This window comes from Sesamum indicum, linkage group LG4 (genome assembly GCF_000512975.1).
Source record: "Sesamum indicum cultivar Zhongzhi No. 13 linkage group LG4, S_indicum_v1.0, whole genome shotgun sequence".
Lineage (NCBI taxonomy): Eukaryota > Viridiplantae > Streptophyta > Magnoliopsida > Lamiales > Pedaliaceae > Sesamum > Sesamum indicum.
Genome location: NC_026148.1, coordinates 891738 through 904216, shown reverse-complemented (window position 1 = coordinate 904216; position 12479 = coordinate 891738). Strand labels below are relative to the sequence as shown.

Below are 12479 nucleotides of genomic sequence, written 5' to 3'. Positions count from 1 at the left end.
GACTCCCCCTTTTTTTAAAAAACCCCCCCCCCCCCCCCCGAGTGTTTTCTCTTTTCCAAAATGTTTTATCATCGATAAGTCTTCAACCTTTTTAATTTGGTCCAGTATGTAATTGGTGCATCTACTGAATCTGCATGCACAATTGGAATTCAAATATTCAATAAATCTACAAGCGATTGGTGAGCTTCGAAGCATTACTTAAGTTCATTGGTTTATTGCAGTTCTCCTTAAGTTTAGAGTTGAGCAGACTAAGAATGTATTATCTTTATAGGGTGATCCCCGTTGTGTTGGGAACAAAGCCCAAGCCATCAAAGGGCCACTCAGCTATTGTTTTAGATGAAGACCGAATTTTGGTTATCAAGGGGAACACAACCTCTGATGATAGCTTTTGGTTTCTAGAGGTTGGTGTTTTTGCTTGTCAAACGATGATAATATTGTGATGCATTTACTTTCTCTCTTTCACCTAAGAGTTTCTAATTGTGGAGATCACTTATTTCTCATGTACTTTTAACCAGAAAACACGGTGAATCCACGTTCTTTATGTATAGTTTAGTTCTAGTACTGACTTCTTGACCTTTTTTTTCGATGCAGGTGAATACTGCTTTCGTTAGAGAGCAGAAGATGAGAATGGCGACTGAAGTAGTTGCTTGGAGTAAAGGGGTGATTGGCGAAGCTGCAAAACCCATTGTTATTAGCGGACCTTCCGGTGTTGGTAAGGGCACCCTGATATCCAAGCTGATGGAAGAATTTCCATCAATGTTTGGATTCTCGGTAAGCCACACGACACGGGCTCCAAGAAGCAATGAGCAGAATGGTATCCACTACCACTTCACTGAACGCAGTGTCATGGAAAAAGATATAGAAGCCGGAAAATTTCTTGAGTATGCAGCTGTTCATGGAAATCTCTACGGAACCAGTATTGAAGCTGTTGATGTGGTTGCTGACAAAGGAAAGGTAAAACATTTTCCAGTTCTGTAATTGAATTTAGATTCCTGTACCAAGTTAAGATTGGTCTGACTTGGGCTTGTGGCTTGACACTGCTCGTGCAATAAAGGAGAACGAATAACATATGCTTTTTATTCTAATTTATGATTTTTATTGTGGTATTCACAAAGTGTTTGTACATCAGAATGATTCTCTATTTTGTAAACTTAAGGGATGGTTTATGTGATTTCATGTAGAGATGCATCCTTGACATTGATGTTCAAGGGGCAAGATCTGTGAGGGCTAGTTCTCTGGAAGCCATTTTTATCTTTATCTGTCCTCCCTCATTTGAGGAGCTTGAGAAACGCCTTCGCGCGAGGTGGGCTAGCTTAGAGCCATTTTAAATGTTTTCACATTGCATCTCCCATTATTGAGCAAAGATTCATAATTATGTGTACAGGGGGACTGAGTCAGAAGAACAGATCCAGAAACGACTCCGAAATGCCAAGGCAGAACTTGAACAGCGAAACTCACCTGGCCTGTTTGATCATATTTTGGTTAATGATGACTTGGATACATGCTATGACAAACTTAAGGTGAAATTTGCTCCTTGATATTGGATTTGGCATCTTATATGTCATTGTAATTCTATTCTTTGTATAATGCTGAGGTCATATCTTCTGCATCTTTTAGAAACTCTTAGGCCTTGCTGATGGTGTCAAGAGCACTCAGGAATCAGGTTAGTTCGTCAACTCATTATATCATTAAATTTCGTTGCGGACATCAACTTTACTTATGCCAAGCTTGTTTTTGTAAATTTGATTGTTGGTGCTGCATTGTGATCCAGTACTGGAGCCGGTTCAGATGTCTTTGGACCACATGGTTTCGAAAACCGGACACAAGATCCTGATAAATTGTGGTGTGAGAGAACCAGAAAAACCAGCTGAGAACATGTATGTTAAATGCAGCTAGCATCCACAACGGTTCATAGTCCTGTGAATTTGACTACTCAATGTTTTCTTGTAGGTTTGTGCTGGATTTAGCTTCGATGAAAGGTGGGGCCCCCGGACGGACAAGGGGTCTGAGATTTTTCACCATAGATCCAACCTCAAATGGCGTTGATGCCGAAGTGCTGAGCTAACACCTCAAAATTCTCGACTAACGTATTTTTACCTCATTTTTTTCTTTTAAATAATTATATTTGTCATTGAAAGTGATCGAGTAGAAAGCTATTATGAGGGAATATAGCTTATAGATAATGTGGAGAAGGAGCTTTCGAGCTACTTCTTTTCCATACGGGAGAAATGATTCCTAATACATGACAGGAGCTAACTTGTTATCCTTGTTACGATTGGAACACAAGAAAACATTACCCCTCTCTCAGAATACGAAAGAAAGACATTCAATTTGGGTGTTCATGTTCGATTAATTCTCTGAATTTTACATTTCTGCCAAGCTCTGAGGCTTTTTCCTGCTTGCGGATAAATGCATTGGATCTATATTTCCATATGCAGAAGAATCCTTCATTTGTGAATTTGGATTCTTGGAATGTTGATCATGATGAGTAATGGTTCGTAAGCTGTGACAACAAGTTAATTGACTTGACTAGCAAATTAATGTGATGGCCATTTGCAGGAGTCTTCACTCATTTGCTATGCCCACTTGCTAAAACTATCAAGGGATTCGTTACGGATTTGTCTCCATCAAATTGTAGAGAGGATCTTTATCTAATCCCAACTTGCCTCACAGGAAAATTCTTACTCAGATGAGTTTAATCAGACCAATTAATTATAAGATAAGTATAATATACTCGTTTTGGAATTGGTGTATAGTTAAAAAAAAATGATGAATAAAGCTTATCATGCGATTGATTTAGTTTGATTAAATTTGATTTTAAGTAAGATTTTTTTTTTTTTGCTTTGGAAGAAAACGAACATAAAATTCGCCTTTCTTGAACATAGGAGATTTTCTCTACTGACTCTTGAAACAGAGAGATCGATCACCAAAATTTATAAATTACATCTTAAAATTGACTTCATGCATTCTTTTTCAGGTGGATTTTAAGCTCATTTCAATCAAAAGCCTTAACAAGAATTTAAACGTGACTTGTAAATTTCGAACTCTCATATTTGCTATAGGAGACTAGATCCTATCCCCACATGGTGCGCCTAGCAGCTGTGAGAGTGCAACCAAACGATTCTGCATCCAACTTGAGGCTTTTATCTCAATTCGGAGCCCACTACCACTGAGCCAACAGCGACAGCCGCGGTGGTGGCCGCCGACTGTGGCCCCAAAGCAAGCAATCACTCACAGTTTTCCAGCCTGGTTGTCGGTCAATTGGCTTCTAGAAACTACCTACTTTTCCACTGACAAGGGACTGATCAATTTTGTGTGTGGGATAAATGATTAATAGAAGCCGACTAGATAAAATGTTGGATAAGTTAAATTAATAATTTTTTTAGTATTTATGGTAAAATGTGGAATAATCGAAGCGAGCCTGATTTTACGATCACATCCTCGAATCCAAAAAGATATTAGATCTTATCCAAGTCCTCGTGGGTTATAGTCTGCCGTCATTTTTCATATGTCAAAGATACATAGAACTACAATGCCCAAACTACAGGAAACAAAGTTCAATTATCTCCAAACTTGGCTCAGTTTCAGTTCAACGGTTAAATCTTATCTAGACGAAGTTGTGATGGAACACTCCTCAAATGAAGGAAATGCACGCGCATTCGAACATGACGATATGTCCAAGATCAATATTGTCCATTCATACTAGGATAAAGGACAAATCAAGAATGCATTCGAGATGTGGGCTCCAAGAATGCATGGCGCATAGTGTGGGTGTGTTGCTATGTTTCTTTTTCATTTTTCAGTTGCCCATGATTTCATGTCCCCTTTCACATAGAACAACACATTCACACACAAACAGTGTTGCAACACCAAGGCGTTATAACAAACCATCATTCTGTAGTTAAATCTCACATAAGATCATCTCAAGACTTATTTTGACAATAACTCACTATATAATGTACACAGACAGCGTGGATCCATCGTCTTAGATAATCTAATGAAACATCATCATACCATGCATGTCGACAAATTACCTCTAAACTCCGTCACTTAAAAAAGTCATCACCCCAAGAAGAAATCTTTAGGACAGGTCCATTGCAAGAATTCTGCATCCTTCATTTCTTCAAGTGAAAATTTCTTGAATTCATTCATACTTGTGGATGGCTTGACTACTCTGGAAGAGGCCGAGGATGCATATCCTGAATCTCGTGAACAATGGAGGGTATTTGATAGAGAAGAGTCCCCAGTGCTTTTGGCTTCCCCATGAGTAGCATTACCGGCTGTGCTATCAGACTTCTTCGTGTTGATAAAACGTCCCCCGCATCCTCTGGCTCGTCTCAGGGCGTGCAAATGCCGAGATTCATGGAGATAAGGCTGAAAAGAAGAAAGATGCATAAGTAAATTAGGACTTTAGTGGTTTAATTAACATCAGCAAGTGATGTGTTATGTAATCTAAGAATTCATAAACTGAACCTTTCTGACTCTTGTCACTTTATTTTCCAACTCAGCCTTTGCCCGCAGCTGTCTCCGCCTCAGAATTCCATGGTATTGTTTGGCATTCACATAAACAGGCTCCTCCAACGTCAATGCTAAGGATGAAGCTGTTCTACAATGAGGAGCTCCATGTAAGTCTGGACATATCTGAAAGAGATTAACATAATCATATATGAGACTCATCAAAGAGAAAATTGTTACAAAAATTCAAAACTCTTTAAACGGTAACATCAGATGTCTGATGCTGAATTCTGACTTGTTTAGCTTATTTAAATTTGTCTTGATAAATTATATCTCCGAAGCACCATTTATGGAAACTAAGAAGGCAATTCTACCATTACATAATTACTCTACAGCAGTTAAGACTGCAGAAAAGGTGCTATATGGATATATAACAGTATGGCTCTTCAACTCATGCACACTTGGCAACCTCAGAAAAAAATATGAGCTGTAACCTTAAAGCACTTAAACAATCACAACAATATTGGAAATATTGCTGATTGTTTCAAAGTTCATAAAAAGTACTAGATAAATCATAAGGAAAAAGACACGAATATTCGTTGACGGAAATAGCAATCTGGCTAAAGCCCATTTACCGCCATGCACTGTATTAGAAACATGACCATGATAAGTAAAAATTTCACCAAACTTGTTCACAGATCTGCATTTCAGTAAAATCTTAGAAGTAAATGTCAAAAGGAGGAAGTAAATTGTATACCAACTGTGGACGAGCATTAGCCAGTTTGCTGTCCCTCGGACATGGATCGGGATAAGAGTAAGAGCTGCATGTCTGAAACAAAATGGACCTATTAGTTAGACAAGATATTTAGAGTAAACTATTCATACATAGTCCTCCAGAAACTAGTCAACAAGTCAAAAGCTTCTTATCTCTGAAATTACTAACTAGCATTGTCACATGGAAATATAATGATCTCAAAATCAAAAGCAGTATTCTCACATTGGAGCCACCACTTTGATCTTGTAGAGTTTCCTGCATTAAATGTTCATCCATAGCATGAGGCACTATGGATGATGCAAGACTTCCATGCTCCTGCCTGCACACTGAGTATAAGAATCTTCTCAGGTTCCGCATAGAAAACATGACTTTATACACAAAAATGCATGTACAACAAAATCATAGTAAAAAAGGTTCTTAGCTAATTTTTACAAAGGTCTTATATTCTTTGGGATTGAGAGACATGCAAAGAACGATTCTTATTTCTCTTTCTTTGAATTTAGGTGAATATCACAATATATGCGACCAGGAATAAAGGGACAACAGGTGACAAAAGCATCTGAACCCATTATGAGAGAAATGTTTATGTCTTGGTATGCAATATTATTTACAGATCATTGAATCAAATGTTACAACTTCACACAATACTTCCATTTATATTTCACCTAAGACAGGTAAGTTGATAGTCAAGCAAGTAAGAGGCAAACGCTTTTTCGCCGCATTTTTCCTTCACCTACTGTCTGTTTGGAGCCAGATTTCAGTGAGTCTTGTTTGAAATCAAATGAAGGGAAACAGTTTCCTTAATGTTTCTCGTATGGATACAAGCTCCAGAAATTTGAATTAAGAGTATAAATTGTTTCAAGAAATGACGCCATCTTTGTGTCCAAAATATGAAGTACCAAGGGTGGCATTATAAAATGAACACTAAAACATCCCTTAAAGCTACTAACTTATATAAGAATTGTATGTCTTTATTGTCTTTTGCTATGGTCCATGGAAAAGGTCAATAAGTTTCCACACACAAATTTTCGACATGCCAAATATGTGAAGAATCTTAAAATCTTACCTAACAGTCCGATGCATGGTTAGAAAAACTTAGATTTTCATGGACTGACTATAGTTTAAACTAAAATAGTTGGTGATTGAACCACTTTCCAACAATGCATCACCTAAACCATAACTGATATATGCATGTTACTTAATACATTGCTTGTGTAACTTTTTACAAAGTAAAACGATTGACTTTCCAAAATTGACAAATTTTATGAACTATATCACATAAAAATAGGTATATGTGATCAATTATCAGTTGAATAAGAGACATGAAATCCTCTCGAATTTGGCTTCAACTCTCTATTGCATATCTTTGAGGTAATCGAACTGTAAAATCTAAAAAACTTACAGCCTTTCTTAAAGTCCGTGCCTCAAACTAAATTTCAAAGTCTCTCCACATTTTACACACAGAAACTCTGCAAGAATTTCAGTTCATAGTGTCTTTGTGAGCATATCATAAACAACGAGATACTGCAACAACAACGTAAGGAAATTTGAAATACGGAAACATGGGAACAATTATAGTCTCATTGGATGAGTGACAACCAGAGAAATGAGAAAAGAGAAATCTGAAAACCATTAGAGATGCTTTTGAAACCTGCATCTGGCATTCCAGAAACTCGTCCGCTGTTTACTTGTGATTCGCGGGCTAGGTTTCCCCAACAAGCATTTAACTGACTAACAGAATTCAGACCCAATGTGCTTCTTGACAGCACATTCACTGACATGAAATTGTCTCGAATGCCATTATGCCTATCTTGTGAACCGGTGCCTAAGCATAAGTTATAGCCTTTTGCATCAAACTCACGTTGCCCTCTTTTACCGTACTGCTGTTGCATAATGTGTACCTATTGGTCTTGTCAAAAGAAACCAAAAATAGAGCAGGATAACTAATCTTCAGCATTGTGAACATAGAGTACCACACGCTACTTCAAGAATAGGAAGTAAGGTGATATAAATGACTCTGCAGCTGTAAATTTCAACCAATGTAGATACACAAAGAAAATTGTGTGATATAACAAATGCCAGTGGCTAAGATGATCTTATCTTTAGAAAGTTCTAAAAAAAAAATTGCACTTGATTTCTTAATAACAAAGCGTATTCTGAGAAAATCTTATATGTAGAGAACCAGATACAGATTCAAAGTAAGAGTTCTTATTCACACAGTCTATTAGTTCTGAGTCTTTCGACTCGTAAAAGACTCCTTCGTTGTGTTTGTATAAGAGAGCTCATAAATGTCTTTGCTTGAATATCTCAAAGTTTTGGTTTGAAACCATTCCCTATAAGTCAAGCTTTTGGTGGCAATCCTCCAGCTTCTATAAATTGGACAGCTTTGTCCATTTGCTTTCCATCCAAAATTCATCTAAGCATTCTACTCTCTTTCCTTGCATCCTCAAGATTTTGTTCAAAACAATTCATAAATATCTTTAGTCATTCTTTCTCAAGATTCACGGTGCTACTATTATGGAAAGTAAACTCTTGGTATCTTGCAAGACTATTGCCAAGAAGAGCCAGCACCTGATAATATTGTCTTAAAGATAAAAAGATATAACTCTTGCCTTGGCCTCATCAATACACAACCTATACCATATTTTCCTTTTTACAGAAAAAAACATTCTAAATTGATCTACACCTTGTAGTGACAAATTTCAAATTTCAAGTAACTTGGTTTGTTTCAACCCTATAATAATAATCAAGATCCATAGCATACCCATATAGTACGAATAATTATCTTGTAGACACTCTAAACTCAATGAACTGAGGTAAAATTTTTGGTACACATATTATACATATCACATGCAAGACATTATTAGAATAATTAATACTCCATATTAACAAAGGTTTATAGTATTCATTTAAAACCTAATTAGTTAATATCAAATTGTTCATTTGTGTGATTTAATATCATGCAAATTAAAAAATAACAATAATTATTTCCAAGTTGTGTCACAATTAATAAACTTATGATTAGACATAAAATGCATAATTTAAATAAATACAAATACCATAAAATATTACAAGTAGATCTTTTTTTTTTTTTTTCTCTTTTTGATAATTAAGTAGATCAACTAACGCATAGCTTCCTTAATTTTCGGAGACATTGAAAACCAACATATTAATAACCTGAGATAACATATTCACCATCTTTCATTTCATCAATTTAAGCAAATTAACCTATAAACTCAACATTTCATAATTTCCACGAGAAATTAATTATAACCATTTCTGTCTCAAAAAAAAACAATCAAACAGCAAAAAGAAGAAAGCCCAAAATCAGGAAACGAAGAAAATAAACAGAAACAGCCAAGAATTATATAGCCCGAACTAAAAAGATGCATCAAAGTAGAGTAATCCATAGCAAAACTCTCAAACTGACCAAACTCAGTCATAAATATCATAAAAAATCAACTGATTATCGCACATAATGAGAAACCCAAGATGAAGATCAAAACCAAAATGTAAAAGCAAACTTACTGTAGAAATTAATCAACAAGAAGAACTCTTCATGCAATGGGCAATGGGGGTTCTTTCAATACTCTCTCTCTCTCTCTCTCTTTTGGTGAGTAAACAGCTGAATATATGCTTACATGCATATACATTTTCCCTCCCTTTGATGATAAGTAATAATATTGAAATGCTGAGGTATCCATGAAAAGACAATATAGGTTGATGATGGTGACGGTGATGCCCCTGATTTTGATGTGTTAGGAACAACATAAGAATGGGTGCTGGTGTTGGGTTAGACTGAAGCAGCCTCATCTCTTGCCATAAATGACTTCCCTGTCCCCTTTTTCTCTTCCTAAAATTGGCAACTCTCTCTCTCTCTCTCTCTCTCCCACATCAAAATGTTAGGTATATATATATATTCACCTTTTCACATTATTGTTTTTTTATTTTAGGTTGCATCAGACTTGACAGGTCTGAATTTGAGGGAACTATTCAAAAAAAACAAAAATAAAATAGAAAAATTAAAACACTTAAAATTTATCATACTCAATAAAATATAAATTAAAATAAAATTAAAGAATTTAATTTTTTTAAAATTCAGAACTATTCAAATAAATTTAAAGAATTTATTATTAAAATTTTAGAATTCATAATTTTTCAATCTAAATACAGTTTCTGCAATAGTTATAAGAATTTCAAATGAATGTGGTACACTTTGATATTATTGATTAATTTTTTTTTTCTTTTTTCACTTAGTAGGAATAATAATTAGATGTGAATTTATTTGATTTATAATTATAAAAATTGAAGAATAAAATATTAAAAAGTATTTATTTTTCTTGTGGAAAATGTGTTTTCATGTTATTTTCTACCAAACAAAGATTATTGAAATTAAGAGGGGCAAAATAGTAAAAAGGAGTAGGGGGGGGGGGGTTACCACCAATAATTAAACGCCATTGATTGAAGTCCCACAACAAGATGGCTACGTGTCCCCGCGAATGAGGAAAGAGGTGGACCCCACACACACCAGCCAGCAACGTGTTGGGTGACTCAACGGTTAGATGACGGCGCTACGCCGTTAAACTGCGGGCACTGATCGGGGGCCGATGCGTTACGTGGCGTTTTGGGCGGAAATCTCCTCGTCGCGACACCCCCACGGTCTTCCTGACGGCGACCCTCAACTTTCCACGCGTCCGTCGGCGTTGCTGCCGTACCCGCCAATTATTTGGGTCATTTTCTTTGAAAATTATTTTTTTTTTCTTTTGATTCCTACACTTCCACTCCAAATTCATTGTTTCCAACTTCTTTTTTTTTTTTTTAATATAAGAATTTAAATATAATTTAGAATGAAAATATAATAGACCAATGAGAATATTTATTGACACCGGACAATATTACACTTTTAGTCCTATAAGATAGGAGATTTAATATATTTAGTCCTCTATTTTATGAGATTTAGATATCTAATTTAGAAAAATTCAATAAATTTAGTCATCATCGATCCAAAAGGAGAAAATTCGACATATTTAATTATCTGCTTTACGAGATTTATAGGATTGAATGCGTTATATTTTTTCAATTTTGTGACCATTTTAAAAATTTCTATAAAGTATAGGACTAAATGTATCGAGCTTTTTTTAATTCTGGGATCATTTTAAAAATTCCTATAAAGCATATGACTAAATATATTGAGTTTTTTTTAATTTTGCGATCATTTTGAAAATCTTATAAGCTAGAGAACTAAAAGTATTGAACCCCTATTTTATGAGACTAAAAGATATAATTTCGCTGATCTAAATCACGAACTTCACGTTGAGACAATATTTTTGTTATTTATTCTGAATTTTTTTAGATGACGATCTCAAATGAAATTATTCAAATTTTTTAATAAAAAAATTTATTGAAATAATTATAAGTTCGACATTATTATTTTTATTCTTTGGTTGGCAATTTGGGGGGAAATCTTATTTTTGGTCCCATATTTTAGGGCCTATTCAATTTTGATTTTATTCATTACAAAAATCTCAGTTTTAGGACATTATTTTTTTATTTGTCTCAATTTTGGTCCCATCGTCAATTATTTGACGGAAAACGTTAAAGTGGTCACGTGCTTCTCACGTGGCATATCAACTGATGCGTATTTGGGTAAATTTACACTAGGCAGGACAGAAAAAACTGGAAATTAGAAATTATGGTTCCATCATCTTATGTCTTATCTTCTAACTGAAATCCAGCTTCAATCTCTGGAAAGATAGCGTCAAGTGATTCAACTTCTACAATCAGAACTCTCATGTGTTATTATGGTAAGAAAACATGTCTAAAAACCTCATGAACAAACTTACCCGGGAAGAAGATTGATTCCAAAGTCATGATGATATTGCAAGTGGGTGTGGATTTTTTGTATGGAAAGATCCACCAATGTGCACAATGGCAAACAAAATTATACCTAGACTCCTTCATAAGCTGAACAAAATGGATGAAGAATTCTCCAAAACGAGGAAGAATGTGAATTTGTAGCATAAAATGGAAGAAGAGGTGGCTGAAATAGAGAAGAAAGTGAATTTCTTCCATAAATGTTCTGAAAAAATCTTCATATTCTTGACCAAGCCATGTAGAATTGCAGTTTTTGACATAAAAATTCACCCCACATTTATGAACGGAATGTGGGGAGAGTTCGGATGGGTTTTTGGCAAAGAAATTTCGCAGAGAAAAAGGAGGATTTGGGGAGAAATTAGGGTTCAGATGTATAATTTTTTTCCAAATACATATCAATGATATACAATGTGAGAAGCACGTGACCACTTTAACTTTTTCAGTCAAAAGATAATGATCTGAAATTGAGATTTTTATGATGAATTGGATGAAAATTGAATAGCACCTAATATATGAGATAAAAAATGATATTTTTCCGCAATTTGATATTAATTTATGCAAGTATAAACAAGCTTATTTCTAAATTTAAATGCATATATATATATGTGTGTATATATATGTTCTTGACAGCTCTTATAATGATGGAAAGTTGTTGATTTTATTCTAAGCTTCTCAATTACATCACATTTGAAGTACATAGTAAGCAAGGGTAAACGGACGGAAATGAAACCAAAACTCTACTTATTCCACCCATAAAAAAATATACAGTGATCTGTGATAGAGTTTTAACAAAGACTTTGAAAAAATATAAAATATAAAGAGATTATCATACATTTACTCATGTCAGCTGCACATGATTCGATGATTTTGAATCATCAAAGTCGATCACTCAACATCTCGAAAATTGAGATCATGATGCGTGGACCCGTACAAGTACGAACATTTAGTTTTATACATACTCTAGAGGGCAAAGATACGCTATTTATTGAGATAGTATTAATCATTTTTCTCTTCAATCTCACACTAAACTAACTTAAGCATCAAAAGATCTTAGTTCGAGACCTCCCAACAATTCTTACATGTACTCATTTTCTCAAATATCGAAAACCTATCTAGATTTTACTACTGTAGAGGTGATCACAAACCCCCTAATCCAGATCACACTCCCAATATATGCAGCTCACACCAAGAGCAAGAAATACTCTTACACAAGCAAAATGACCTCTAAATTGGCAGCAAAATTCCAACGACCACCAAAAGAAACCCCAATCTCCAAGTTCTTAAAAGAAAATAGAATAACTTGGTATTCTCTTCAACCACAAAACACTGAACATTATTTCTTAAACACATGTAAGAAAAAAACCTCTAGTTTAGT

At 35.0% G+C, this 12479-nt stretch overlaps 2 protein-coding genes across 4 annotated transcripts in view; one reads left to right on the top strand and one right to left on the bottom strand.

Annotated features, from left to right (window-relative positions):
* LOC105159741 (guanylate kinase 1) overlaps positions 1-2353 on the top strand; it is a 3846-nt gene extending 1493 nt beyond the window's left edge. For 2 of the 3 annotated variants that reach the window (XM_011076920.2, XM_011076921.2), the window contains 8 exons: positions 106-179; positions 272-401; positions 592-954; positions 1182-1303; positions 1385-1520; positions 1618-1663; positions 1772-1877; positions 1951-2353. In XM_011076920.2, coding sequence (XP_011075222.1) covers positions 106-179; positions 272-401; positions 592-954; positions 1182-1303; positions 1385-1520; positions 1618-1663; positions 1772-1877; positions 1951-2065 — 1092 coding nt within the window. In that variant the 3' untranslated portion in view covers positions 2066-2353. Of the gene's footprint in view, positions 1-105; positions 402-591; positions 955-1181; positions 1304-1384; positions 1521-1617; positions 1664-1771; positions 1878-1950 lie in introns of all 3 variants that reach the window. The other variant, XM_020693206.1, reaches the window with a different exon arrangement.
* On the bottom strand, positions 2983-8890 carry LOC105159740 (nuclear transcription factor Y subunit A-1-like). Its single transcript, XM_011076919.2, has 6 exons — positions 8759-8890; positions 6882-7139; positions 5453-5556; positions 5213-5284; positions 4474-4641; positions 2983-4374 (listed from the first exon to the last, which is right to left on the bottom strand). Exons 2-6 carry the CDS (start codon positions 7120-7122, stop codon positions 4063-4065), a joined length of 897 nt encoding a protein of 298 aa, XP_011075221.1. The 5' UTR covers positions 7123-7139; positions 8759-8890; the 3' UTR covers positions 2983-4062.